A 27,976-nucleotide genomic window follows, 5' to 3' on the forward strand; every position below is an offset into this window, starting at 1 on the left:
CAATAGAGAGAGCAAGGAAGAGAGACCAAGAGATCAATCAAAAGTTTTGTCAAGAGAACACAAGCATTATTTTATATCCCCTCAAAATATCCGTTTCATGGCAATCCCTTCGCGACCAAACCTGGTAAATGCTGCTGGAGCCACCTAGCAGCGTGTCGGACTCGATCAAAGTCCTCCCTCTTCGCTCCCACCATCTCTGCAATGTCTTTCCAATCACGTACCCTAGAATCGGATCGGAGCTGATCGTACAACGATTGATCTTGATTGAGGAGTAAGGCTATACAACAGATGTCATCGGAGGTCACCAGATGTCATCTGCAAAAACAATTTACCAGTGATATTGCCTCTGATTTTCGCAGAAAGAGTTGTACTACCTGACCCTTTCCCTTTGCTAATGCCTGAGTTACCACCACAGCTGCAACCGCATTCCGAACAGGAAGAGTCGTTCGTATGGGACATAGTTTGAAGTGGAGTATCTTCCCTATAAATCACCCCTGATTGCTCCGCCACTTCTAAACGGGGTATCTTGAACGAACGTCCCACGAACAAGACTTCCTCTTCATCTTCTACTTCCATATATGTTCGCTTGAGGAATGAATGATTCGACAGGGCTACCTCTTGATGATGTGGAAGCACCTCATGACGAGAATTGGAGCTATGATTGGGTTTTAACATGGATGATTTCTTTTCATTCTATCAGAAAATCTAGAAGTCAGCTCAGAACATGTTGAGTACAAAATGCGTTTCGAGATGAGTACCTACATTTCTAGATGAAGATGCTACTGACAACGCATCACCAACGAATACCACTTCATCGTCAGTCTCACTGTCATCAAACTCCCGTACATGGCAGATAAGCATTTATTCAATTCGGAAGAGAAACACAACACACTTACCACCAATGTGTCATCACTGTATGGTGTAACGGACTTTTCGAAAAACAAAGCTTCTTCCTTGTGTTTACCATGCTCTTGTCGCATCAATTGAGCTGAAGAAGCTGACACATCGTCAATACTGGTACATAGTCATCATGAGAGCAGCCAGCAATGATCGGACCTACATTCGGATCCAGCGTTTCGAGTGTCATGACCGTTGCTGAGCTGACGAGAGTCATGGTACAAGATTAAAGGTAATTCTCGCCAGTCGTCTGCATCTTCCGCTTTAGCGTTCGGTTTGATGGCATTGGGAGTTGGACTGAGAGGGCTAGAAGGAGTATTTGAATGGTGGAAAGCTTTCTTTCCAGTGGCGGGAGGTGTCAAGGGAAGTATACGGTCTGGAGTGGATATCCTCATTTTGACTTGATTTCGAAGCTGATGTGATGTGTGACGTGTGATGTCTATGTTCGAATGTTGATAGAAAAAAATTGGTGCGAGGGTATGGAAGTTACAAACAAAATCTACCGTTATCAAGGAAATTATTTGAACGCTTTTATGGAATCTGAAGAGAAATAAAGAAAGTGATTTATAGTAGAACAGAGAAAAACGAAATAATAGGGAAATGGGATGGTGGTATAGTTGATTGGAAGATTGGCATCCGAAGTGTCCAAACCATGATGTTGGGTTACCATGACAACGCCACTTGATTGATATATTCGATAAGATCATTCCATACTATTCAGTCAGACATCAGTGCCCCAATGATCACATGCACATGTGGAGTTGGAGTTCTTTGTGGTCTTTACAATGATAACTGTAAGCATGATCAACTAGAATTGATGATGGAAGAATATCGAAAATTGTAATCGTAAATTCAGTGAGATAGGTATCAATATACGTCAATATTTGCATAAAACCAGATTTAATCAAAATCCTTCAACCCTTAATGCGTTGCTTTTTTCTACTATTATTACATGCCATACCTTCCTTTATTGCAAATCCACCTCTATGATCTCTCCTTGATTCAATAATAGGAGATATGTTTAGTATTCCACGAAGAATCCTCTGTCTTTTCGTTCTTTGGTCATAGCTGACATATGTCACATTAGCATTAGCATAGATCTGAAGTATCCTTGACTCTGGATACTCACCTGCAATGATGGCACTTCCTACACCTGAACCATCTTCGGCATGGTGAGTGACGATGTTCTTACCCTTTTCACCGAAGATATCAACCAGAGCAGCATGTACTCGGTTGGCGAAGTTGGGGTATTTCTGCGCATCCGATTGGTCAGCGCAGTCATTCTTTCGATAATCATCATACTACAACGACACTCACGTTGTACAATGAACCATCAGCACCGACAGCACAACCTTCCTCAAGGTAGCCCTTCTTGCTGACGATGGCAGCGATACCACAGGCCGAGAGTCTCGCCGATCGAGTACCGATCAACACTGCAAGCTTTTTGAAGAACTGTCGTTCTTCCAATGTCGTCTCGACACCGAAGAAATGAGTGAAGACACCGATGATAGTAAGGAGTTCATCGGTAATGTCACTGAAAAGGGAGGATGATGAGTGGGCGATCGAATGTCAATCTGATTGAATTGTACATACCTTTCCATCAAAGACAAGAAAGCGGTATCAAAAGCGTAGGCCTTCTCAAGCTTGTATGTGTTCTGACCCAAGAACAGATCACCAGCATCGATAAGCTCGCAAATGATCAATCGGAAGATTTCACCCAGGTACAAACCAGCAATCATCTTTTCGAAAGACTGTATAGTGGTATGTAAGCAATGTTCATACTACTGGAATGGTTGAAGGACTCACTTGTTCTCCGGGCTTGTTGGAGGACTCATCAATTATGATATCGTATTTAGTTCGAGCTGCATGCATCATGATTAGCGTCGATCCGAATGAGAAATCCACTAGACTTACGAAGGTGTTGGTGATCGAATGAGTCGAAGGCTCCCCATTCACACTGTTGATCAATTAGTAGAGTTGTCCCTAGCCAAAGAAGCACTCAGCTCACGTTGATGGCCATACCCTGCTCTTTGGGGAGTCCGATACTGTCAATCTTAGGAATAGAACCGGCATTCTCCATGTAGGCGGCATTACAACCGGTACCGAAGATCACGGCAATCTTGGTGTGAGGGTCAACGTAGTTGGACGCAATCAAAGTACCGGTAGTATCGTTGATCAGGGCAGTGAGCTCGGCAGCGACGTTCTGTTGAGGTGTTAGCCAAGCTGCCAATAGAAAGTCAGACGTGTCACTCACAAATCGTTTCAAACTATCCATGAACATAGCAGCAACATCCCTGCCTTCGATGTTAGGTGCACCGAAACCCTTGGTCCATCGGATGAGCACTACGTTTTCGTCAGCGGTGTCCAAGGGATGGTATGATACTACTTACCACCATGGTCAATTCGATCTTGACTGTAGAAAGGTGAGTGTAGTCTTCTACAATATCGATAAGAGAACTTACGAGCATGGGTAAGAGAACTAGGATGCTCAGTTTGAGGTCAGCGGTTAAGCCTGCGAGACGAAGAGGTGAGGAAGTACTCACAGTGAATCCCAGAGGAAGGATACCATCGGCCTCAGTTCTACCCAAAGTATCGCGAATGAAAGAGTCTAAACATTCGGCGCAGAAGTCCAGCCTGATGGTCCGATATGATACCATCGGTGTCGGCGTTCTTTCTTGGAGCACACATGGTGAGGAAGAAGACTCACAATTTTTGACCCTCGTCTTGCTTTTGCTCCTCAGTCAACCTGTATTTGGTCTGGGTGACTTGGAATTTACCTTGACCTTGAAGGGTGACGAGACAGACTCGAAGATTGGTACCTCCCAAATCCAGCGCGAGGTATTCACCAACTTCTTTACCAGAAGGCCACTGAAATGTATGTCAGCGTGGTTCCTGCATCATTCGGATCAACAACTCACGCCAAAGACGAAAGTAGGAACTGAATTATCAAGGATATCAGTAACTTTTCAGCGAGAAATGAGCGTTCAGAATACGTACTCATAGGCTATGCATTGGAAGGTAGAAAGTCAGCGTAAAAGAAGATGCTCTGACAGGACAGACACTTACCACTACCTGTCCATCCTTCTGGAGACCATTGTCGAGAGTTTCTTCGAATGAGTGCACGATCATTCGCATTCGTTGAGGGGTGACTATGAGAAATACAAATGGATTAGTTGAAATTTACCTATCGACAGCGCAGTAATAGACTTACGTGTCAAAAGACTCTCATACTTTCTCAGATGGTCGGCAATGGTCTCTATAGACAACCGTTCAGCTGCGACTCCTCAACCATATCCCATGTCAGACGCCTTACGCACTCTTCTCAGCATGAGGGAGCTCAACATCATCCTATAAAGTTTATCAATTGGGAGTATCTTATCTTATCAACAATAAAAGCAAAACTTACGTTGGTTCTGGTGTGATAAACAGCTTGAGCACCACTGGGAGTCATTACGATGTTACTACCTCTTCTACTGATTCTACCGGCACTTCCGACACTGCCTCTTCGTTCTGTTTCAGAATTGGTCATACCCAAGCCAGGTCTTGCTCCACCACCAATAGATGACTTTCGACCTAAAGCCGAGCCGAGGTTGGTACCGTTATCTAAGACTGACCCTCTACGGGGGTTCTCAGAGCTTGGCGATCCTGGTGCAGAAGGCGAGTGACCGTTGGTTACTGATTCAGAGGTGTTGAGTCCGGCCAGTCGGGAAGCGAGGTTGTCGGGAGTGACAGACATTTTGGGTAGGTGTAGATTGGTGAAGCTCTGAAAGGGAGATGTCATCATGAGTGTTGGCAAGGTGGACAGAGTAAAGTAGACGGAACAACAATGGGAGGATATGATGATCAAGAGAGATGTAGACGAGATGTGTCAGAGTACAAATAAGTGCGTGGTCGACTTGAGAAACGAGAAGAAAGAAGAAAGAAGTATATGAAATCTCACCTAGTGCAGTCGAAGGTGTTTTTGGTCTGTTTGTGTGTGTTTTTGGGAAATAGATATGACTGCTTGACGACGACAAAGGAGACCAAAGGGGGAGTGATATCAATATGATAATAATGAAAAACACAAAACGTCAGCTGAGTGATGAATACACGCTAAAGGTAAGGGATATCAAGGGTAGATACAGCCTTGACCGATGTATCTGCTATGTACTGTTTGCCAAAAGATGGTTCGCAGACTCACCTTTACACGTCAAAGTTGTTGAGCAAGGATATGATACTGTACACTACGAGTTAGATGCAAGGATGCGAAGGGGGAGTGTGATGTACCCTAATAAAACGGGTTGGTCCACTTTATCGGAGCTGCTCTCTGCAATGGGAAAACTGAAGCGAGCAGCATGACGTGGGGAAACCATTCATTCATCATCCACCCTGAGACTACAACAGATCCTAATCACAGCACAATCCCGATTAGAAAGTGACTGGTAATAAGCCAGTAACGGGATGGGTTGCCGCAATCAGGAACGGATGTCCCGTGGGGAATTCAACCCATTTACCGCATCGTCTATGGCTATCGCAGATCGATCATCCAGATCAATTTTCAGGCGACACAAATACTACTTGTGCATGGTGGAAAAAGGGGAATGCCAGATACGAAATAGAAATGTGACGTATGGACACATATTGGCAGCTGAAACAACTTCTCAACCTCGGAGTATTGATCCGAAAGAGCGTGTTTCTTTCACAACAGCAAAAAACCGTAAGAGGGTTGATCCGTTGATCAGGAATTGCCACATACCGAATCAAACACGTTGAGTTATCCACTCATTCTGTATCATTCTATTTCTCTTATGATCTATTCAGGTAACAGTCATAATCATAAGTTTTGGCTCAACTACAAACTATTACTCCACCTCCTTTGTTATCCTGACACAGCTGGAAGACGTCTACAAGTGAGTCCGGCCCAATGCTATGTTCTCCTTTGTCCCTCCGGTCCATACCTCCCTGCTCTACCCGGGTTGAGGGATAGTCACAGACCTTCTTGGTAATATCCCATAGCGTCATCATGTCAATGGAACATCTCCTTCCCAATCTCATGATGTCTCACACTCGTCATTACAAAGCTCGACGTCATGCGATCGCATCTCTCATATTAGGTGGCAAACGCTCAAACAAATCTTTCATCTCTGTAGTCAATATCACATAAATTCATCTAAACTTCTACAACGTACGTATACACAACTATCTGAATAAACCATAAGGGCATCAAGTAATAAACCACCATCGACAAGTAGATGTACGGAGGCTATTGGTCACCATACTCCATGAACATGTTCCCAGCTTACGGTACAGTGAGTCGCCCCTACACCCAAACATCTCTGATCCATCGTACTGATACTCTCGACTCCACTTAGATGATGAGTCCTTACTATGCCGGTGGACTCGGTGTCCCATACATGATGGGTGGTTACGGCGGTATGGGTGAGTGAACAACCCTTGTACCGATATATCATCATCCTGACTAAACACCTTGTAGGATACGGTCTCGGTGCTGGAATGTACGGTATGGGTATGGGAATGGGTTACCCATATGGAATGATCGCTACGAATCCTTACGCGTATAGTCAATATGTGAGTCCCTACAAACCATGAAACCTGCTGACGGTGCCGGCAGTATGGTTACGGCTACTAATGACCCTACTTGAAAGTAGCAAGATTGAAGCGACGAACGATGGGAGTAGGTATTGGTATGGTCGAATAATTTGATATTGGTTGTTATGAGGTTACATTATAATTGTACAAATATAGGTTATAAGTTGACAACATGATGTTATGTATCAGTTACTTGTTTACTGTACTTACTATACAATAGGTTGTACTACGATCAAATATCTCGAAACGATTAGTGCTGAAAGTGGCTTCATACCTTCATCCTCTTCTCCCTCCGTATGATTTCCTTCCAGATCCTCATCACCACTCCTGCGCTGCTCCACTCCCAATGGCAAATCCACCTCAGTCCAAGCCCATATACCTACCTGCCATTGCTTTCCCACTTCATCCTTCATCTTCATCGCCAACAACCTAGGATCCACACCTAATTTAGGACACTCGTGAGGAAGTGGCTGAAAGATTACTGGTATATGTCGAGTGGGAATGGAACCATTATGCCATTTTATAGGTTCACACCAGAACATAGTGGAATGATGAGTAGGTCCTTGTACTGGATCAACGATTCTGAGTCGTATTGAAGCCGAGTTTTCGATGTGCTGTAAAGGGGTAAGAATGGTATTATCACTGGTGGTCTGACGAGAGCGAGCGATAGAGGTATTTCCGCGTTGAGAAGGATACAGGAGATGTTGCATCGAAGTGTAAAATAAATGGAGAGAAGCGTTGGAAGATGATAGGAGATTGGCCAGATGTATAGATGGCGGTGGTGGTCTAACAGAAGACATCAACCATTAGTCAACCCATACTTTGTTTTGACTAGACTGGATCGATGACATACCCATGCCCACTCCATTTAGCTATCCTCTTTCCTCTCGGAGATACACCCAATCCTTCATCTTCATCTTTCAAAGTCAATTTCTTCTTGGTAAGGAGATCTCCAGCAGTTTTTCCCGATAAAAGAGTCTCATGCAAAGCGAATCTCGGTTTCGATTCGGGTTCGGATTCCTTTTCTTTCCCCTTGACAGGTGTCACATCACCAATTCGCTCGTGTAGAGGACGAAGTACTTTTGAAGAAGAAGAAGGTCCGGGATCACCCAACTTGGGTTGGTGGGTCAGAGGGGTTGTGAAAGCTGTTAATGGTTTAAAGGTTGATGCTCCTCGAAGAGGTGTTTCGAAAGGTTTAGGTATACCATCCGACAATTGATGTTCGTCTTGCTCGATCTTCAATGCTTTGATGGGTGTATGAGAGACCTGTTGTGCAGTAAAGGTAGGTGGCCTGGGAGTCGACCATTCTTTCTTAACATTGGAAGGTGTTTGTGTTGGGTTTGGGATCGCAGACAGAGGAGTGATGGTATTGACTTTAGGTTTCTTGTTCTTCGGGGTGCTGAATGAGAAAGCAAAGGCGGATGCGCTGATGGGAGCAGCGCGCTTTGGCGGTCCATTCGGATCTTGTTTGGCCATCCTGGGGGAATCCCTACATTGTTTGAAGAAAGCAAAAGTGCTATGAGCACGCAATGGACCCAGATATGGTTAGAAAGCGAGTAGTGAATGGATTTGGGTGGCAAATGGAGTTGACTGTGTTTTTGATGCGATAAAAAGTGATGACATCGACGGATAGGCGGGAGAATGAAGAAATGAGCTTTGACTTAGTCGAGATGAAACGATGAATGATGGGGATGAATGCTTTTTTCAGTCAAAAGAGCATACATTGACTAGCTCAACTTGTCACTATCACAGCCAGGCTGAAAATCCCATCAACATGGCTGACAAGAAGATAGCATCCTTGCAGGCTCAGTTACAATCTTCATCCATCGCATTCCAGAAGATAGAAGCAGGTAAAGTCTCTTCTCACATTCTTCACAGTGCAGAAACAAATGTCTAGAATCTAAAACTGACGATCACTCGATCCCTCTTAGAGCTGGCCGGTGTGATAGAAGCTAGACAAAGGCTCGACTCACAATTGTCAGAGAATGAATTGGTGCTGAAAGTAAGGCATCATCGTCTTGAGCAACATGTTAACCAGAACTGATATATCCACATTTACCATGTTGTTAGGAATTCAATCAACTGAAATCACATAACACCGTGTACAAGCTCGTCGGACCATCGTTAGTACCTCAAGATCAGAATGAGGCGAAAGTGAACGTAGAGAAACGACTGGATTTCATAAAATCAGAAATGTAAATCTCATCAACTGGATCAACCCTGGTGATCATGCTAACAATGGTTTATACACAGAAAACGAGTAGAATCTCAATTGAAAGAGAGTGAAGAGAAAGCTGCAAAGAAGAAGGATGAGGTGAGTCGAGCATTCATCATCTTGCTTTCAATGACATTCTGCATTTTGTGCAATACATCTGACGGTTTACCACCAACAGATAATGGGTCTTCAACAACAGTTCCAGGCATTACAAGGTCCCAATGGTCCTCAGCAAGCTGTTCAGGCATAATAGAGTAGAATGAACATTGTATATAATGCATTAAATACGCTCAGCGCAATTTCATTCTTCTTCAAACAAACACAAGATACCTTTTTTTCAATATATTATACAACCATACAGATATATATATATATCATATATACCTTTTCGACCAGGCCAAGAAACAATTATTGATGTTCACCTCGAACGGGTGTTTTACGAACTTCATCGTCTGATGAGATAGGTGACTCGACCATTACCACTTGTTCATCCTCGTCTTCTCCATCATCTCCTTCCGCTCCATCCTTACCATTATCATCGCCATGTTCTTCACCTTCACCTGTTCCTGTGTGTTTCTCTTTTCTGCCTGCTTTGTCCTTTTCATCCGCCTCTTCGTTTTCATCTCCGCTTTCGGTCTTCTGATCAGTGTTGGTATCAAGGCGAGTGAGCTTGTCCAATTTGTTCGAAGTTTGTCTTTCGGTGCTAGCCAATGACGCCCTGCTCATTGACCTCGGACTCATAACGGTCTCACCAGCTATATCCCTATACCTAGCTTCTTCATTTTCGTCCGAGACGGAAGTCGCGCTTGTTCCTAGTTCTGCAGACACATACGAGTCCATCGATCCAGATGCCAGAGATACGTTAGTTGAGCCAGGTGATGGTGGGCCTTGACCGGATTGAGATCGTCGATGCAATTGCAAACGACGCATTCTGTAGCACACATGTCAGCGGGATTTTTTCCCCTCAGAAGCAAGGCTCACTTTTGTACAGCTCGTATAACGGTACTGTTCATCAGAGGGGAGTGTTAGTATCGTACCTTCTATACAAGTAAAACCACTCACAATATACCACGTAATGATCCAATAGCGTTCTTGAGTTCCTCTTGAGTAGGTTCCTCCACACGTTTTCCGATGTCGAACAGGTTGGTATCGGTTTCGATCATCGGTTCTTGACCGTGCTCCGTCACCCAAGAATGTTCCTATAAGGATGTTGAGATTAGGCGTTTCGCTGTATAAGGGTTACTCACTCTGATGTCTGCCATAGCGATTCGCTTCTTAGGATCTTTATCTAGCATGCGCCTCACCAGATCCTTCAAAGGGCTTTCCCAATCTTCCGGTATATTCGGACTAGAGTGTCTTTATTAACAGTGACATGAGATGAGACACTAAACATAGCTTACTCCTTCTCTCGTACCGCTGTGAACAGCTCCATGGGCGTTGGAACGTTGAATGGGAGCCTCCCCGTTAACATACAGTATAGCGTTACACCTATCATATCAGCTCTTCGTGCACTCAAGGTTTAACTCACCCAGTGCCCATATGTCGACTGCCTTTCCGTGTAGATCCTGCTGGTGAGCTGTTCAAATCATCAGCGCAGGTAGCCAAAAGTCATAATCATCTCAATTGACGTACATGTGAAACTTTCCGGACTTAGGAATGCTGGACTTCCTCCTGATTTTTTGATCCTATCATCATCCGCTGCCGTGAACATTTCCGACACACCGAAATCACACAGTTTGACCAGCTCTTTATTGGCAGATAAAAGCACGTTATCCGGTTTCACCTACAATCTCTCGAGGATTAGTGATCACCTTTCACCCACGATGAGATAATATACTCACATCACGATGAATCACTCCATTTGCATGTAGATATTCCAACCCCAAGCATAGTTGCCTGAAGTATTCTCTTGTTTGCGAAATCTCGAATGGAGCCTTGGCATTTGAGTCATCCTCGCCAACATTCACTTGCATGAGGGTACCACCGGGTAAGTACTCCAAGACAAGGAACAGCGCATCGGCGGTAGGCACTGATATAGCTTCGTATAGGTGGATAATCTGGTCAGGGGGGTTAGCTCATATTGGTCATAGGTTAAACCTACATTCGGATGACTGAAATCGGTCATCAGCAAGTATCTCCAATATGTGAAAATGCAGGTAGACTTACTCCAGCTTCTTCATCACTGCAATTTCCCTCCTGATTAAACCTAATGGATCCTCGTCTATTGTTTTTGTTCCTCCCCAAGGCTGATTTCCCTCCTGTTCAGGCATCTGCTCTTCCCCTGCTCTTCTGATCGCAGTCTCCCTAAGTAAGCCAGATGGACCTTGAGCACGCCTGATCCTTCCACGAGACGTCTGACGATGTTTCTCCTGAAGAGCTTGATAATGTAATCGAGATTTCGAGAATTCTTTGATAGCCTAAGTCCACTAAATCAACAACAGCAATTCGAGTTTCCTTCTGTCACTTACATATTCCTGTCCTGTTCCTACGTCCACACCCAGCTCGACCTTGGCATAGGCACCTTTACCCAGACTTCTACCTATCTTATACTGGTTGATCATCCTCGTTCCATCCTCTGTACTTGTTTGAGTCCCATCGGTCGTCTCTCTGACACGGTGGGTCGAACTTGTTCGTCTATGGTGCAAACCTTTCGGTCGATATCTGGGGGACGAGGGTGAAGGAGGACGAGAGGATGAAACGGAAGGATCAGGTGATTCAGGTAACTGTAACGTCGATTCTTTCATGGGCGATTCGGACATCTGAGTTGATATCTGAGGTTGAGCAGCGGGTTTGGGACTTAGAGATTGATAAGAAGGTCTAGGTCTATTTTTAGGTTTAGCTGCTGGAGTAGGTAGGGTAGTATTTAGACCTTCTTCTTCATCTTCTTCTTCAGGTGAGTCGTACTCTACTACATCTTCAGTATTGCTATTCGTAGCGCCAGCGGGTTGAGGAGGGAAGGAAAAAGTCGGAGGGTGGAAATCCTTGGCATCAGTTGGCGAAGGGGGTGAGATGATAGTCGCGGGCGGTTGGAGGAGGGATGGACGTTCACGAGCTGGCTCTGCTTGCTTTCTTTCACCAGATGGTGAAGTCATGCTGGACAAGGTACAGTGGTTTATCTGGGGGAAGTGACGATGATGATGATGATGAGACTATGAAGATAGATTATAAGGACATGGATAGAGAGATAACATTGGGAGCGAGTGGTGAGAAATACGAAATACGGGTAGCTCATTTTGTTATTTTGTTATTGCAATGTCACTCATTCGTCGGTGATCGCCGGCTGCAATAACACTTGTTCAACTATACTAGCTCTCTACTGCATGCACGTCTCGTATCGTAAACTATCGTAATTATAAAAGTTTGTAGTCTTTCTATCCCATATATTCAACTAAATTTACAGCCCTCCCGAATGATTCTCACGACGCATTGTTTGGTTGCACGTTCGATGTCGTCCCCAAAATCCCTGATTTTGATCATCAGCTTTTTCTCTAAACTGCGAATGAGATATAGAACCAGGTACTCACCATCGATGAGGGTATTCCAATATTCATCACTATTCTCCGCTCCCGGTTCTATCGGTATGCCACCCGGTAGAGGTGCGTTGCCCATCACGACATCGCCTACACCACCCATCAAGCCAAATTGATTGGGATATCCAAATTCACCTGGAGGTCCGATGAATCCTACGGTGGAGGAAGGGGTATCTTCGACAAAGTGATTGCTATAACCTGGCATAGATCCAGGTGTGGGCGCCAGACCCGGTCCAGGACCAAGAGACATGTTGTTCAGTCCTCCTGGCGCGGCGGAAGGTGTTGACATCGAAGGAATAGGGAGATAGCCCATACCTCCTATGGGGTCGATTGCTGGTACGGCACCATTGATCGAGCCGACTGCTAAGGACGTATTGGCGTTGATCCAGTGATCGAGCCTATCATGGAAATCAGCACAATCTTCAAACCTCCAAGGAAAATATATTCGTAAACTCACAATTTCTGCGAGTGATCATCCTCATGACTACCAGTAGAAGCAGGACTCTGGGTGATACCACCATGATGAACAGGTGCGAATTGTACCCCTCCACCAGCAATGTCACCCCAAGTTCGAGGAGGCGCCATAGGTCTACTAAAGTGATTATTACCAGGTCCACCGGGAGTTGGAGCGTCCTCTCTTGGTTGCACGCCTCGAGGATAGGCGTTAGCATGAGTTGAGGAATCGTTGCTTTGTCTGAGGGCCAATAAGAGTCCCACAGAATCTTTGTCGTGTGTGTTGAGCTCTCCTGGACCGAAGGAATCTTCGAATATCTGGGCTGCTCGTCGAGACAGTGTTTGAATCTGTCAAAGCACGTCTCGAAGTTAGCCATAGATTCTGCGGCAGAAACGATGAAGCACTACTCACAATTTGGACCTCCTTGCGCGTGGTAGCGTCCTTACTTGCCACCTCGTGCCATGGATTCTGCTCGAGGAAAGTAGTGAGTATGCGTCTGTTATGAACAGCAACAATCAGCCATAAAGTTCGATCTCTTCCTCGATAAAGCAAGGCATACCTCATCTGATCAGCATCTGCTCCTCTAGGATCGATGATTGCACTTATTCCTGCGATCATAGCGCTATTGAACATCTTGAATTGACCTGTTATCGCGTGGAATCGGAAGTCTGGTACATCTCGTTGGAAGTCCTGTCTGATGTGGAAATCCAGCTTGGCAGCTTCGAAGCAGGCCGTTCGAGAAGCCTGAAGAAAAACGTCAGTGGACGAACCCAGGGTCGTAATGAAAATTACTAACGGCGTAGCGATCGCTCGACAGTTTTCGTAAAAGCCAGGGTCGCTAAGAGAGTGATCAGCCATAATTTTACTTTCGCACAATGAATAACTCACGTGCAAGATTATGGTGGTCACTAAGACCTCCGTTAATAACATAAGCCTGTGCACAGGTAGCCAAAAGTGCACTGGCAGCCAAAATGTCAGCTAAAGTCTTTCTCCCTTTGACGCGAAATGGTATTTACCTTGATCAAGGGACTTATCAGGATCATGCATTCGGAAATGAGGCGGCAATTGATCAACGAAGGCATCTAGATCCTGCTGCAGTCTCTCCACATCGGAGTATTGAGCAGGCTCATTGAGTTTCTGGAAATGGTGGACGACTTTGCCTATGATTCCCGCTAAACGCTTACGCAGGATAAGGAAGAGTGCCGGAGTCGGCTCGTTGAAAGGTCGTGGTGGTGGAAGACCAAGTGCGGGGTTGTACTCCGTTAGATCAATGTTTGAAGGTGGTCTGGAATATGATATTAGCCTCATACGAAGAGGCGATGATCCGTTCAATGATGACTCACTGTGTATCGGTATAGCTATCTGAGATACTGGGTGGACGACCGAGCACAAGACTAAGGGAGATGCGTTAGCTTATATTGTATCGATGCAAGCGATCGATTCTTACCTATAAAGCTTGTCGGCATGATACAAATAACTCCACAAGCGTCTGCGATACTCCGTTTGGAAAGGACTGCAATCGACGGATATTTAGCTTCAGCCATTCATCAATCGTTGCTCCATACTTACTCTAGACCAAGTTTTGTACCATCACGATGCAGTCCGATCGCCTGTGCTGTTCGAAGCGACGCTCCGAGTTGCGACCAACATTCAGTAAGTCGTCGATCGTGTATCAAGACCAGGTACATTGCACTCTGTGGTCAAATCTCATCAGTTGTGATACGACCAGAATATGGGTGATGCTCACAAGTAATCGAGTGATAACCAATTCCACACTTTCCGATTGAACTGCAGTAGCAATGAGAATACTTCGTCTCGCTGTGTATGCACATCAGCCAATTTGTCTGAACCGAGTCGGGCAAGATCGACTCACAGCTCCAGTACATCCTTAGACTGGACAACTTTCTGGTTTCCTCATCGCCTGCCCATTCGTCAGGTGCCTGCCTAACAGCAAGAGCCAAGACGATGAACACAAGAGGTAAAGCTCGTACGTTCGATGGATCGACCGCGGTCGACCTATTGTACAGATCCTCGTATGATCCTCGAAACGATCGCTCGTCAATTGGATATCGGACGAAATTCAATTTATCAAAGAACCAATCGACGATTCGATCTGCGAAATGTTTCGGTGGTAATTCTTGTACCAACTCCGCCACCTAAATAATCAATTCGTGAGCGTACTCTCCCTTGAACTCGGCCGTATGACTGACCTTATGAGGACTAACCCCGCAATCGGTTATCAGTCTTTGAAGATTCTCAGCGGGTGTGCCGTGGATGTCAAGTTTCATCTTCACTTTATCATTGATGTTCATCTGCGAAAAAAATAAGTATAGTACCTCGAAAAAGATGGCAGGAAGGCGACTTACAGTCTCGGGAAGTCCGCTAGAGAGGGAGATAGGTCAGTACATAACTACTAGTTGGTCATCAGGATCGCTCACCCTTCCAGTTCTCCCAACCATCCTTTACCGACTTTGGCCAGACCATCTTCATCAGAACTTGCGCCTCTTTCCAATTCTGCCTGATTTCCCTCAAAGCCGTTGGGGGTCGGTCTCGAGCCTGATGGTCCAGCGGACCCGCCATGAGAGAGGAAATGATGAGGTGAGGATGGTGTCGAGGGAGCTGAAGCTAGATGTTTTTGGAATGTAGATGATGAGATCCAATCCCGAATCGCATCGTATTGAGCGATACCACCTGTATGCCTTACAACTACTGATAGTACGGCTTCGATGCTATCGAGCCTTTGAGCCGTATGAGGATCTGGTCCGGAACTATTGTTATTATTGGCTTGAGGATTGTAGGGTACCTACGAGATTAAAGATTGTCAGAAACACGTGCGCTGTCTGGAAGGAAGCAGGCAGAGCTCACACAAAGTTCAGGTACTTTCCGAGCTATGAGGGGAGATGGTTAGCATGCAGAGCTTTATCCAGCTCAGAGTCACGAAAGAGCCTTACCGACACCTACGTTGTGAGAACATCAGCATTTCGAAGATATCATTGTAGGTATAACACTCACAATGATTACATGGAAATTCTCGATTACACTGTGATGAAGCACACGTCGTCAGTCACACCATCTCTCCTTTATCGTGACGAGATGGCCCACCTTCTGTTTACGTTTTGCACCTACAACGCGAGGATCAGCGACCAGTACCGGCATGTAACCCCACCTGAGAACTGCATCACTTACACTGAGCACAACTCAAGCTTATTCTTTTCTTTTTCTGTCCTCCAGTAGAGTCCTGATGATGGGAGGAGTCGGTACTGAATTTCCTCTCTGGAGGAGGAGGGTATTGACCCGGTGCATCGGGAGGCAACGGTCTCTTCATTGGTGTGTTTGATGTCGACGTAGTAGGGAAATTCGGGATTTGAGGTGAAGGTGTCGTGTATGAGGTGTATGACAGAGCAGACGGTGTCAAAGGTGTTTGAGACGATGTCCTGATATAGGGAGAAGGTCTCTGGTAATAGGGTGAAGTATGACTAATAGTAGCCATATCCTAGCTGTGGAAGATGGTCCTATATGGTTGTTGATTCAAGTATAATGTTGTTTAAAGAAGAAGACATGAGGTAAATGCTATAAAGATCGAATGTCGACTCGAGATGATTGGATGAAGAGACAATTTCGAGGTCGGTGAGTGTGGATGGGGAGTTTCGATTTGTTGCGTTTCATGGACCAGACTGGTATCGGTTGAGCATGTAAAAGGGATACAAGAAGTATGAGTCAGGGCTAGACTGTATATGGAGTGGTATTCTCTATGACTGTGAGTCCAAGCAAAGAAACCTAAACCTGATTGCTACTTCTTCATCTCGGGACTTGTTCTTTCTTTTTTCTCCCTCTGAGCAGGGAGATGCGTGTTATCTGATAAAAAAATGATGGGATTCCTCGTACGCACAGGGACACAAACATGACTCAATGACCCTGAATCAAATGACAATCACGCCGATAACTCCGGACTATCCCGAGTCCCACCATAGCTCAACAACAGGATGTCACTCGCATGTGGCACTTTGACTCATTTCGGCCGATGCTGCTCATTCAACTCCCTGTATTTGCTAACTCATTCCGACTTTTATCAGATAAAGACCCCCACAGGTATACATAGACTGGACGGAATACTGGTACAACTGTGCAATTAAAGTATGAAACATCCTAAGATCGACGGTAAAGAGCTAAAGACTGGATATGAACACAGGTAAATAGGCCTAGCCATCTCTAGTCTCTTCTCAGAGCGTCCAACCTTCTCTGCAAATCAGCTTCATCCGCACTCATCCCACCACCACCTCCTCCGCCACCACCCGATGCTTTGGGTGTATCAGCACCACCGGATGGCATAGATGCGAGACCTTCGGCAACTGCCACCCGCGAGGATTGTAAGGGTTCGTTGGCAAGAGGATTGGCAGTCGGAGCCGAGGCGAGCTGTTGAGGTGGACAGTAGGAGGTCGCATGGTCAACGATCATACTCCGTCAAAAGCGGATTGCGAAGCCAGGAAGCGAGGCATACTGAAGACGAATGAACACGTGGTGCGTGAAAGCGAACTTACCGATTCATTCATGTTCATACCAATCTCATCCAAAACCTCTTTCAATATCTTGTCACTCTCTACTTCTTCACCTTCACCCTCGTCTTCATCTTCCATCGCATCATCGACAGCGTCAGACATCATTTCTTCCTTCATATCCATCGTAGACGATTCTTTCTCGAAATCATTCATGATCTTCTGTATTTGAGGAAGATTCAAACTTCGATTCATCTGACCCATTGCCTATGTACGCGTGAACCGGATCAGCTGAATTGACAAAGATTTGACAAGCACAAAATTGACTCACCCTTGTTGCACCTTTCATTGCGGTAGCCATCTGCTCATTACTCCTTAATGTCTGCATTCTGAGTGATACGGCTTGAAGTTGTACCCTCATCTGAGTGAATTTCTGTATATATCTTCTGGTTCGCACAAGATCTTTGGCGAGGATCTTACATGCATTCTGATCAATAAGCAGAGTCATATTAGCGATATGATCGTGATTCACTGACGTGGAGGTATAGTTATATACACTAGACATAGGAGGTTCCAGGCGGACCTACCATATTTCCAGCTTTAGCATTACGCTTGATATCAGCCATCGTCTTCTTCTCTTGCGCTTCCAACTTCCCCTTCTCCCTATCCAGCTCACGCTGAGCCTTCTGCAGTGAGCGCTGATGCTGCCTTAATCGTTCAGCTGGGGTCATTGATCGACCAAAGAGCGTATCCTATTCAAAGGTGACGTTCAGCGCTACCCAACATGCGTGAAGGAATCAATCTCACTAGGATGTTCATGATGTTGAGTGCTTCCAGGCAGTTTCTATCCAGCCGAACAGAACGTTGCTGATGCTATGATGGTATATGATATATGTGAATGTATGTTTCAGTGGTAAAGATGAGATGAATCATTGTTGATAGATAACCAACATGACCTGAAGCAAGCAATATCAATGAGATCCTGGCGGCGTCATCTGCACGCTGGTGGAAGCAGACCACGTGTCACTTTACGTAACTATCAGGGGGCAACGCTCCTTTGGTGTTGCTCTGTTGTTGTCAAGTCAAAATGAATTACTCAAATGATCGTCGTCGTTGAAATGCACTGGTCTATCTATATACACGTATCCTCATGGTCACACTTGGTGTCCATTTCGAATCCAGCCAATATCGTCAATATATCGTCACCTGAACAAAGTTTACACAGTCAAGTTTAGTCAAGGTCAATCATAGACTTGACAAAATCATAAACTCAATGCGAATACCTCAATTTCTCCTCTCAGCTTTGACTTTGACTTTGGCTCTCGGCGGCGCGTCAGGAGCATCGATAGAGGAACGAGATGACTTTGAACTTCGTCAGTTGACAGATGACAACTTCCGATCAGAGACGGCTCGAGGCGTATGGTGAGCTATAGGCCCTATCCCCACAAATCAGCTCATCGTGCTTATGCATTCGGTGCTTACTCATCTCAAGGCTTGTCGAGCATTTTTCTCCGAAATGTAAGCTTCCTTCAAAGGCCACTCTCGATCCTGACGAACAGAATTGACGGAATATGGGCAATAGGTTCTCACTGTAGAGCTTTCGCACCGACTTGGACCCAGATGGCCAAGGACAAACAGCATCTGGAGAGATTATCAGGATTCCATATGGCTCAGGTGAACTGCTTAGCTCAAGGGGATCTGTGTAATGCAAATGGTATCAAGTTCTGTGGGTCATCGCTTCGCTGCTTGTGTGTCGTGGTGAATCCTATTGATATGGTTTCAGATCCTCAATTGATGCTATACGTTGATGGGGAAGCGAAGCCACATTATACTGGCGATAGATCATACGGAGATTTAGAGAAATTCATCAATGAGAAAGTGGACGAATATTCTCAGAAACATTCAGTGGCTGGAAAGGAGGATGATGAAGGGGTATCGACCGGTGGTAGACCGAATCCTGATGGACAGGTAGTAGAGATCGACGAGAAGCAGTTCGAAGAGTACAAAGAGCAAGGGCCTGTCATGGTAGAGTTCTATGCTCCTTGGTGTGGACAGTGAGTTCATCGACTCGATGAAAATGATGATATACTGAAATCATCCACGTGTATAGCTGTAAAAAGCTCAGACCTAGTAAGTATCGTTGAAACTCCCTCATTCTTGCTCAACTGACAACTACTATCCCGTAGCCTACGAAAAACTGGCTGAAGCGATGAAGGGAAAGCTCAACATAGTTGCTGTTGATTGTGAGCAACATAAAGGCTTTTGCAAAAATGCTGGAATACAAGGATACCCGACCATTCGAATGTGGGTATCTTTATCATTATGAGGTTTACTGAATATGACTGATCGATGATGAGATATCAGGTATCACCACGGTACAAGAACAGATCATAATGGATCTAGATCTCTGGATAAACTCAAAGCATTCGCTGAGAAGGCAGTACAAGTGTGAGTATAATTAGTCTATCTTCCAGGGTGATGCGCTGATCTTGTGGAACAGAACGACTTTACAGTCCATCAAATTCGAAGAGTTCGATTCTATAGTCAAATCTGATGAAGCTTTCTTCCTATATCTTCAGAATTACGATACTACCGTAGCCGATGTGGTATGTTGGGTATCGCACGTACAATTCGACCTTTGCTGATATTTCATGTGCAGAAATCCGTTAAATCGGCTCTTGAACCACTTCTTGGTGCTGTACCAGCTTATACCTCGTCCGATCCCCAATTCTACCAACAACTATCGGTAGCCAACCCACCTCCTACATCAGTCTTATTCGCATTCTCTTCCTACTCTTCGCGTCCGGTCGGATCATTATCCTTCCCAGCATCTGAAGATAGCTTGAAACGGTTCATACAATTACATAAATTCCCTACGCTAGTCGAATTGACAGGTAGCAACTATAATGCTATAATGAGTTCCGATTCTCGAGCTATGGTGGTTTTAGGCGCTCTGCATAAAGGAGACGAAGGTCAGAAGGAGAAAAAGAAATTGGCAGAAGTGGCTAAAGCTTGGAAAAGAGGTGGTAGACCTTTCTCACAACCTGTTTGGTTCGTTTGGGTAGATGGTGAGAAATGGAGTGGTTGGTTGAAGCAGCAATATACGTGAGTAGTCTCTATATAAAATCGGTGTGATAGATTGATGAGCGTTACTGATCTCATCCATAGTATCAAGAAATCTCAACTGCCATCTGCTGTTGTCATCGATACTCCTGTAAGTCGCGTCATTTGTATCATATATTCTGGAATACAATTAAGGACATTGCTTGTTGCAGCAAAATGAGTATTACGATACCACGATAGAAGGGACTGAGATCACCTTTGACGGAGCAAGTATATTCTCAGTACTGGAAGGAGTATACCAGCACTTCCTTCGACCAAAGAGGATAGAATCAACCTTGGAATGGGGATCAAGAAGTGCTGCTGCGACTTTGATCAATTTCGGAGTGAGCACACCCCTTTTTTTTAGCTCTATGATATCAAGCAGATGTCAGTAAAGCTAATCAATGTGATTTTAACAAATAGCAAATGAGTGTGGATCATCCATTACTCGCCCTCGTTTTGCTTGTAGGGGCAGTCGGACTGTTTGTCGGCTTGTTGCAGAAATGCAATGGCAGGGATATGAAGGATAATGGCACACCTGTGGGAGGACCCAGGTTGGATTAAGATCGGTATAATCTTGTAAGATAGCTCGATATATATACCCTGCATACGAGATGATACCACCGATTCATGAATTATGGTATCGCAAAGAACCCTACAAACGGAAATACTAGACTTTCAAATCCTCCATGAGTTGCTTGAAGTATTGAGCGGCGGCTTGCACATCTGAAGTTTTATGACCGAAGGGGAACCGCTGGTAAGTTCGGCCAAGCGAATTGACATACTCGAATGGGACACGTCGTAGCTCCCATAGCGGCCAAGCTGTTGGGTTCATTATCGCACAACCATCGACAAAACCCCATTTGCCGCTTTCGATCAGTCGTTGTCGCTCGACAATTTGTCCTTGATCGAACCACCCGGAAGAATACTTGTCACCGTTATTGACAAAAGTTTGTCTTCCTCCCTTTTCGATGGCGGCGGCCGCGATTGAGATATCGTCAAGTTCAGCTGCGAGTATGAAGCAATATCTTTCCGCGCCGCCGTTCTCCAGATATCGTCGCAGTTGTACAGAAAGGAACGATTGGACTAAGATCATCTCGTATTTCTTCACGAAAGATATGGTATTTCTGAAAAATCCCAATGTATTCCAGTCAAGCTCCGAATGATTGTTATGAAGAATGTTCAAAAGGTATCGGATGGTGTGCGAATCTTCCATTTGTGAGTCCGAGAACGGAATGTCGGATTTACACCGAGGTAGAACTTTGATCATATCCATCAGAACGGGACTGCCAAGATTCAGAAAAGTGAGCTATACTTATCGCAGCCTGCAGTGATGAGCAGAGCTTACCTAGTGCCTAAGTGGAAGGCATACACCCTAAAGGCAACATTATCCGAAGAGATCAAGGTTAAATCGGCGTCTGAGTCGCTGTAAACTTGATCCATCGTTGGCTCGGGAATATTGGAGTCTTCAAGCATCTGGTTCAAATGGGGAGGCTCGATGGGAACAATCACAAAATCAGCTTCACCTTTGGTACAAGGAGAGGAGCATGTGGGTTGAGCAGTGCTATCTATATGTCATCCAAGTTACTTGCATAGAAATGCTTACCCTGGTACAAAGTATATCGATGTTGTTGAGATAGATGAGTAGCTGGACAGATGGATCAAGGAAGGAAAAGACAAAAAGAAGAGATCATATCGATAGAACATGACATTCGATCCCTGAATGTCCACACAATCATCTCGACCAAAGCACAGACGCCCAAGAAATCACATACACACGCACAGATCGTGAACTCGTTAGCTCCACCTGGCACGATCTGACCATTCTGCACGAGGAAGGAAGTGGGTTTTCCGGATATGAAACCGAGGTTTTTAACGCTCGTCGATACAGTCAATCGAAGTTTCATACATGTAGATTTTGTCCAAAGGGACTACCGATCACACAATACTGTATATTCACACTTGACCACCCTTCCGTTTTATTTGACTACTTCCCTTGACAAGCTTTCATGATCTTCTTGAAATCCTGACTCGCCTGAACACCATCACCCCCACGCGCAGTCAACATATACATTCTTCCCGTCTTCATCAGTCCAACCAAATAAGATATCGGTACTCGAGGTAATTCCCAAATAGGCCCTGAAGTAACTTCCAAAACACCAGCACCTCTTGAGATTCCCAAATTAGATTCTCCTTTACTTTCACGTTCACTTTCGGCCACTTCATCCGAAGTTCGCCATTGAGGGGGATCAGGACGGTCCGAATCTTTCGGCCAGACCCAACTGGTTCCTTTGATGATGCAGTCGGAGGCTAGATCTATATCGTCCAGCTCGGCTGCAATGATAAAAACATAATGAGGAGAAATATATTGATCTAGGAATTGTCTAGCAAGCGATTTCAAGGTTGGTAAGACCATTCGACAATCGTACTTCTTAGCGAATCCAATTAAATTCCTAAATGGACCAAGGGAATCTCGAGATAAGTTCAGTTGTCGATTATATACCAGATTGAGGAAGATAGTGAGTGTTGTTGAGTGTTCGATTTGAGGATCTGTAAATTCCAATAGATTGTGATTTTCTTTAAGGTCACAATTGGATATCATATCTCGAAATACAGTACTACTGATCAAACAAAAGTTAGTGGTGTGTAAGATCACTGTTTTAGTTAGTTTATGCGAAAAAATACATACCTGTGAGCTTGGAGATAGTATTTGTGCACTTTGAAAGCTACACTATCCGATGAGAAGAGAGTGAAGTCTGCTCCTCGATCTGAGTACGTTGGGTCGAAATCCAAGTCGCTCTCAACTTTAGATGGTTGTTCCATAGTACGATAGATGAACTGACTGTATATAGCCAGGTGTGGAGAAAGGGGAAGATGTATTCCTTGTAAAAAGCAAATTGTAACTGTTGAGTTTGGCGAAGGTGTTGTAAGGGAGATATGTGAGGGCGGTAATGTGTATTGAGTATTTAGATGTAGAGTACAGCTGGATTAGATGTGTCACTGGTAGTTAGATAAGAAGAGAGATAAAGAGATGAAGGAAGGTGATAATCTAGGGATGATGATGCTGCGTGTGCTGTCTGACCGATTGATCGAGGTACCACCAGCACCCACACTCCCACACACACACACACACACACCACTGACAAGTCATTTTGATCTCGTCAGCTCAGATACAATCCATTCTACTTGCTCATACCTCAAGCTCAAATCTCGCTGTCACAAGTACTATAGCTGGGATCACCATCTACTATGGGATGCATGACCTTTTCTGAAGACCGCATCGTATAATCCTATAGCACAAATCAAGTACCGTATTTTTTACTATCCTTACTAAACTATCTAATTGCTATGTATAATGATACTTTCTAAATCTTCATTGTACTTTCCCCTTCTGCCACTCCTCCATGATCTCCTTGAAATATCTACCAGCAGGAATATCGTTGTCGCTACCTTTCGCCAAGCTGAACTTCCTTCCCACTTTCATCAATCCTATAACATATGGTAAAGGGACACGTTTAAACTTCCAGATAGGCCAAGAAGTGATTTCGAGTACTCCCGCTCCTTTGGTAAGACCCAATGATGTAGAAGTTTTGTTTTCTTCCACTTCCCCAGAGGTCGTCCACCGTGGTGGATCGGGAATGACCTTATCGGGAGGCCAATGCCATTCATCTACCGTAGATATGGCTCTTGAAGCCAAATCGATGTCGTCCAACTCAGCAGCAATGATGAATATGTAATGTCGAGAGATGTATTGATCCAGGAACGCTACCGCATGAGCTCGGAGAGCTGTTAATAGGACTTCGCAATCGTACTTTTTGCAAAAGAGAATGCAGTCTCGAAAGGGACCGAGGGAGTTTCTGACTAGGTTCAAAGCTCGACTGGAGATTATGTCGAGGAATATAGTGATAGTAGACGAATGTTCGATTTGAGAGTCTGTGAATTCCAATCGATTTGTAGTCTCACCAGAGGTTGAACAGCTGGAAATCATGTCTCGAAAAATAGCGCTGATTGAATGAAACGGTACATTTCAGGTCTTATGGTAGTAGTTATAAGGTTGGGACATACCTGTGAGCCAAAAGGTAAAACTTCTGAACTTTAAAAGCAACATTATCGGATGAAACCAGCATGAAGTCTGCTTCTGGGTCGTTGTAGGAAGGATCCACCCCTGGCTCAAAGTTGGATGAAAGAGCGTCAGGCATGTTGAGAAGTCGAAAGTATATTGAAAAGGAAGGTGAATTGACTGGGTTGTACAGTATCATATCAGCTCAAAGAAATTGTCCCGTGGAAAGGGGTGTTATCGGACGTTGATCGGAGGAGATGATCCGTGACTCACTACTGTATTGGAGATCGTGGGAGATACCGACTAAAATGCCAATTCTTCTTGCTAGGTAGAAGAGGAGAAGAGAGGGAGATATGAATAAACAATTAAAATTGACTGTTATATGAAGTCTTTGTACAATATCAGTGACTCAACCTTCAGAGCGACAAAATTGACGCACAGCCGTTCTCAAAGGATGTAAGCATCATTGCGATGGTGGGTGATTATATCGTCAATTGCAATCTCGTCAGCTCAAAAGTTATCCCAGGCAGTGACAGTGGCTATATATACATACATATACATGCCATAAGTCGATTATGAGATCGGTACATAACGCAGAATAACGGGAATAACCTGATATCTCACATACTACTGTATGTGAACTTCAAATACGTTTGTGCCTACTTGATAAATCTACTTCATTCCGACTGCACTATTTGTGTACTGACTTTCCAGGATCATGGTGTCTGATCTCTCTTCTTTCGACTCTGAACTATCCAACTCCATGCTCTCACTTAGTTTGACATCTCTTTATCTCCATCCAAAGATAACTCATCGTCCTCATCATCTTCTGAATCCGTATCGACTGGCTCCATAATTTCCCTGAATTTGTTGCTACATCTTCCCATCTTCCACTATCTTTAAGAATGGATCTGCTGGCTCTCATAAGACCGGCAAGATATCTGGGAGGAACCTGTTCGAAATCTTCTGGATCCCAAGTTGATAGATCCATGGAGCATTCCCCATCGAACCTATCATCCGGATCGTTCAAGTCTGACAGAAGGTATTTGTACCATTCTTTGGGTGGTGCCAGTCCATCTTCGGTATTATCTCAAGTGTCGGCTTCGGCATTGCGGATAGCATCAGCGCAGATATCGATGTCGTCCAAAATGGATCCCAAGACGAAAATGATTCTAGCATGACTATCTTTTCCGCTTCTTGTCAAAGTTCTTGTATATTGTTTCATAGCGGCGAGAACAAGTTGACAATCGTATTTTTGGCGAGAAGAATGGAACGACGGAAAATACCCAGATCTTCATATTCGAGTTGACCGAATTGACCATGGAGGAAATCAAGGAGTAATCGCACGGCTGTTGCTCGTTCGATAGAAGTATCTTCGAGCTTGAGAGTCATATCCGAGATGGTAGCAAGTGAGGTGATCTTGTCGTCGAAGATTTTGCTGTGATTACGTTAGTGTTTACCAGAATGTCGAAAAGGAATATTCGGGTGGTATGGAAAAAGAATGTACACAATGGCTTGGACAGTATAGGTGTAGGAAGGAAAAGTCAAGTAGTTCAGATGCTCACCTTGCCGCTCTGAGATAGATAGATCGAATCTTGAAAACCACTCCATCCGAAGAGACGATCTTGAGATCTGCCGTAGGGTCGTTGTATCGATCATCGAGCTTTTCAGCATCCTCACTGGGAGATTGAGTGTGATCGCTTGCCAATGTACGAGCTGTCGATGAGAAAGAAAGAGGCTTAGCATTCTCTATCTTTCGGTTTGAACCTTGGAGAGAATCAACGGTGTCCATGGTGGAAGTGTCTTGATCACCGAGACGTACAGGTGGGCTTGAGGATCGATCAGTGGACAGAGGAAGAAGTTGGGGGATGCTAGGGAGTCTATATGGGGTCCTGACCTTAGGCGTCAAGCTCATACTGTGAGGGGGAAAATTTGGGAATACTGAAAGCGTGGTCGGAAGGGGTAAGAGGCGAGGAAGATAAGGAGGACTTACCGAGACTTGCGACGTGAGTGCCAGATCTCGTTTGTTGTGATTTTGATATATAGAGAAGAACGAGGAATGAATGAGAGTGATAAGGAAAATGAGAAAGATTGAGGAGTGGACGATAGATTCTAACAGTAATACCTGATATACCCATTGGGTCGTCCTGTTTGATGGTCGCACAGACCACCAAGTACATGAACACATACAACTCGCAGAGTCTCATCTCGTCAGCTCAAAGAATGAATGAAAAAGTCGTGTACATAATAGTATTATTCATACAAAACCCATTGACTATATTTCATTCACATGAGACATGCTATGATTCCTAACTCTGCTTCTTTCCTCAACTTCTTTCCTCCATTCACCTGCGATTTCCCTTTACCCTTCAAATTATTTTCTAGTCCCCCTATAGCCTCGGTCTTGAACCTTTCGTATCTCTCTTCTTCTTGGTATCACCGTCAACTACCGATTTGACTTTGATATCCTTGATCTCATCTTTTGCCACAACTCCCTTATCTTTCCCGACCATTTCTTCCTGCTTGATGGATTGATCTACCTTTTGGTTCGGAGACATGAGATCCTCAAATTTATGAGCGACATCGTACCAATCTTTACCGGGTTGATCTCTAACTCTGGATGCTCTGAGAAGTCCAGCGAGGTATCTTGCAGGGATGTGTTGAATGTCTTGTGTCTTCCAAGTAGTCGGATCCATGGTGGAACTGAGATTATCATCGTCTTCAACCCCGTCGTCCCCTTCGTTGAGATTGTCCTTGTCAACAACATCATCTCCAGTGTGATCATACCACTCTGGAGGGTCATCCATCCCCTTCTCATGAGATTCATCCCCATCCATGATCGCATCACAACATAGTTGGATATCGCCCAAACTGGCTCCGAGAACGAAAACGATTAATGGAATTTCCCCATTTTCGCTATATCTTTTAGCAAGAGCCTTCATAGCCATTAGGACCAGCTTGCATTCGTATTCTTTAGCAAGAAGGATCGCTCGGCGGAAGATACCCAGAAGTTCGTGTTTGGGCTCGGGTATATTGCCATGGAGAAATCGAGGAGGAATCGAATGGTTGTTGCTCTTTCGATGGAACGATCTTCGAAATCGATGGTGGGAATGGGAGATAAGGAAGAGACGAGTGCGAGGCATTTGTCATTGAGGATTTTACTACTAGTTTATTGTCAAAATGAGTTCCAAGGCCAATGGTCAATTTCAAACGTTGATGACGAAGCTACTGGTACAACTCACCTTGCCGCTCTCACATAGATTGACTGAACCTTGAAACCAATCCCATCCGAGGAGACGAGTATGAGATCGGCTTTGGGATCATTGTATTGGTCGTCGACTCTGATTCCCCTTTCAGCCAATTCATCTCGTTGCTTTTTAGGAATGGATGTCTTGGGAAGGGGAAGAGGCTTGTCATCTCTTCCCCTGATGTTCTAGATGGTTATAGGTGAAACAGACGATGACGATTGGAGGACGGGCAATTTCTGCTTGGGATTCCTGAGAGTCTGATTGACATTGTGCGTGGCATGTTTGCTGGATGATTTGACAACAGGCGAGACTGGACTGAAAGGGGATTCAGACTTGATAAGGAAGACCTCAGGAGAAGTGTCGCCTGAAGTCAAGGTCATCTTGGGGG

At 44.8% G+C, this 27,976-nt stretch overlaps 14 protein-coding genes across 14 annotated transcripts; 3 read left to right on the plus strand and 11 right to left on the minus strand.

The window, feature by feature from the left end:
- Nucleotides 1–95: 95 nt before the first annotated feature.
- On the minus strand, nt 96–1,292 carry V865_006845 (uncharacterized protein; the record flags this gene model as incomplete). The annotated part of the gene is made up of 5 exons (XM_066230602.1): nt 96–277; nt 333–693; nt 763–837; nt 897–997; nt 1,061–1,292. The coding sequence occupies 5 exons, from the start codon at nt 1,290–1,292 to the stop codon at nt 96–98; spliced, it is 951 nt and encodes a 316-aa protein (XP_066086699.1).
- A 626-nt stretch (nt 1,293–1,918) lies between these two features.
- Nucleotides 1,919–4,633, minus strand: V865_006846 (uncharacterized protein; the record flags this gene model as incomplete). The annotated part of the gene is made up of 18 exons (XM_066230603.1): nt 1,919–1,965; nt 2,027–2,150; nt 2,215–2,431; nt 2,491–2,648; nt 2,704–2,759; nt 2,812–2,854; nt 2,906–3,100; nt 3,152–3,240; nt 3,288–3,310; nt 3,360–3,376; nt 3,441–3,531; nt 3,605–3,765; nt 3,816–3,835; nt 3,895–3,901; nt 3,964–4,046; nt 4,109–4,153; nt 4,215–4,245; nt 4,304–4,633. 18 exons carry the CDS (start codon nt 4,631–4,633, stop codon nt 1,919–1,921), a joined length of 1,737 nt encoding a protein of 578 aa, XP_066086700.1.
- Nucleotides 4,634–6,164: 1,531 nt separating this feature from the next.
- Nucleotides 6,165–6,486, plus strand: V865_006847 (uncharacterized protein; the record flags this gene model as incomplete). Its single annotated transcript, XM_066230604.1, has 3 exons — nt 6,165–6,185; nt 6,249–6,315; nt 6,371–6,486. The coding sequence occupies 3 exons, from the start codon at nt 6,165–6,167 to the stop codon at nt 6,484–6,486; spliced, it is 204 nt and encodes a 67-aa protein (XP_066086701.1).
- Nucleotides 6,487–6,695: 209 nt separating this feature from the next.
- On the minus strand, nt 6,696–7,962 carry V865_006848 (uncharacterized protein; the record flags this gene model as incomplete). The annotated part of the gene is made up of 2 exons (XM_066230605.1): nt 6,696–7,272; nt 7,340–7,962. 2 exons carry the CDS (start codon nt 7,960–7,962, stop codon nt 6,696–6,698), a joined length of 1,200 nt encoding a protein of 399 aa, XP_066086702.1.
- Nucleotides 7,963–8,260: 298 nt separating this feature from the next.
- V865_006849 (uncharacterized protein) lies at nt 8,261–8,951 on the plus strand (the record flags this gene model as incomplete). Its single annotated transcript, XM_066230606.1, has 5 exons — nt 8,261–8,336; nt 8,418–8,488; nt 8,557–8,681; nt 8,740–8,800; nt 8,880–8,951. The coding sequence occupies 5 exons, from the start codon at nt 8,261–8,263 to the stop codon at nt 8,949–8,951; spliced, it is 405 nt and encodes a 134-aa protein (XP_066086703.1).
- A 158-nt stretch (nt 8,952–9,109) lies between these two features.
- V865_006850 (uncharacterized protein) lies at nt 9,110–11,793 on the minus strand (the record flags this gene model as incomplete). Its single annotated transcript, XM_066230607.1, has 11 exons — nt 9,110–9,632; nt 9,683–9,706; nt 9,764–9,900; nt 9,949–10,048; nt 10,102–10,117; nt 10,230–10,277; nt 10,334–10,484; nt 10,543–10,758; nt 10,803–10,812; nt 10,868–11,118; nt 11,170–11,793. 11 exons carry the CDS (start codon nt 11,791–11,793, stop codon nt 9,110–9,112), a joined length of 2,100 nt encoding a protein of 699 aa, XP_066086704.1.
- A 324-nt stretch (nt 11,794–12,117) lies between these two features.
- On the minus strand, nt 12,118–16,175 carry V865_006851 (uncharacterized protein; the record flags this gene model as incomplete). Its single annotated transcript, XM_066230608.1, has 20 exons — nt 12,118–12,164; nt 12,226–12,629; nt 12,689–13,032; nt 13,097–13,181; nt 13,245–13,429; nt 13,482–13,523; nt 13,574–13,644; nt 13,702–13,970; nt 14,029–14,079; nt 14,133–14,198; nt 14,255–14,379; nt 14,433–14,503; nt 14,559–14,841; nt 14,896–14,997; nt 15,052–15,067; nt 15,124–15,488; nt 15,551–15,573; nt 15,698–15,725; nt 15,788–15,807; nt 15,872–16,175. The coding sequence occupies 20 exons, from the start codon at nt 16,173–16,175 to the stop codon at nt 12,118–12,120; spliced, it is 2,901 nt and encodes a 966-aa protein (XP_066086705.1).
- A 719-nt stretch (nt 16,176–16,894) lies between these two features.
- V865_006852 (uncharacterized protein) lies at nt 16,895–17,997 on the minus strand (the record flags this gene model as incomplete). Its single annotated transcript, XM_066230609.1, has 5 exons — nt 16,895–17,098; nt 17,224–17,445; nt 17,510–17,665; nt 17,766–17,930; nt 17,986–17,997. 5 exons carry the CDS (start codon nt 17,995–17,997, stop codon nt 16,895–16,897), a joined length of 759 nt encoding a protein of 252 aa, XP_066086706.1.
- Nucleotides 17,998–18,451: 454 nt separating this feature from the next.
- On the plus strand, nt 18,452–20,844 carry V865_006853 (protein disulfide-isomerase domain; the record flags this gene model as incomplete). The annotated part of the gene is made up of 12 exons (XM_066230610.1): nt 18,452–18,600; nt 18,671–18,696; nt 18,761–18,904; nt 18,962–19,232; nt 19,289–19,308; nt 19,365–19,482; nt 19,543–19,626; nt 19,679–19,784; nt 19,838–20,283; nt 20,347–20,392; nt 20,454–20,624; nt 20,704–20,844. The coding sequence occupies 12 exons, from the start codon at nt 18,452–18,454 to the stop codon at nt 20,842–20,844; spliced, it is 1,722 nt and encodes a 573-aa protein (XP_066086707.1).
- Nucleotides 20,845–20,950: 106 nt separating this feature from the next.
- Nucleotides 20,951–21,756, minus strand: V865_006854 (uncharacterized protein; the record flags this gene model as incomplete). The annotated part of the gene is made up of 2 exons (XM_066230611.1): nt 20,951–21,566; nt 21,629–21,756. The coding sequence occupies 2 exons, from the start codon at nt 21,754–21,756 to the stop codon at nt 20,951–20,953; spliced, it is 744 nt and encodes a 247-aa protein (XP_066086708.1).
- Nucleotides 21,757–22,267: 511 nt separating this feature from the next.
- V865_006855 (uncharacterized protein) lies at nt 22,268–23,103 on the minus strand (the record flags this gene model as incomplete). The annotated part of the gene is made up of 2 exons (XM_066230612.1): nt 22,268–22,898; nt 22,970–23,103. The coding sequence occupies 2 exons, from the start codon at nt 23,101–23,103 to the stop codon at nt 22,268–22,270; spliced, it is 765 nt and encodes a 254-aa protein (XP_066086709.1).
- Nucleotides 23,104–23,653: 550 nt separating this feature from the next.
- On the minus strand, nt 23,654–24,479 carry V865_006856 (uncharacterized protein; the record flags this gene model as incomplete). The annotated part of the gene is made up of 2 exons (XM_066230613.1): nt 23,654–24,284; nt 24,346–24,479. The coding sequence occupies 2 exons, from the start codon at nt 24,477–24,479 to the stop codon at nt 23,654–23,656; spliced, it is 765 nt and encodes a 254-aa protein (XP_066086710.1).
- A 1,082-nt stretch (nt 24,480–25,561) lies between these two features.
- On the minus strand, nt 25,562–26,132 carry V865_006857 (uncharacterized protein; the record flags this gene model as incomplete). Its single annotated transcript, XM_066230614.1, has 2 exons — nt 25,562–25,778; nt 25,906–26,132. The coding sequence occupies 2 exons, from the start codon at nt 26,130–26,132 to the stop codon at nt 25,562–25,564; spliced, it is 444 nt and encodes a 147-aa protein (XP_066086711.1).
- A 598-nt stretch (nt 26,133–26,730) lies between these two features.
- On the minus strand, nt 26,731–27,968 carry V865_006858 (uncharacterized protein; the record flags this gene model as incomplete). The annotated part of the gene is made up of 4 exons (XM_066230615.1): nt 26,731–27,276; nt 27,345–27,501; nt 27,583–27,681; nt 27,799–27,968. The coding sequence occupies 4 exons, from the start codon at nt 27,966–27,968 to the stop codon at nt 26,731–26,733; spliced, it is 972 nt and encodes a 323-aa protein (XP_066086712.1).
- Between the last annotated feature and the right edge of the window lie 8 nt (nt 27,969–27,976).

The sequence above is a fragment of the Kwoniella europaea genome, chromosome 2 (assembly GCF_036810445.1).
Source record: "Kwoniella europaea PYCC6329 chromosome 2, complete sequence".
NCBI lineage: Eukaryota > Fungi > Basidiomycota > Tremellomycetes > Tremellales > Cryptococcaceae > Kwoniella > Kwoniella europaea.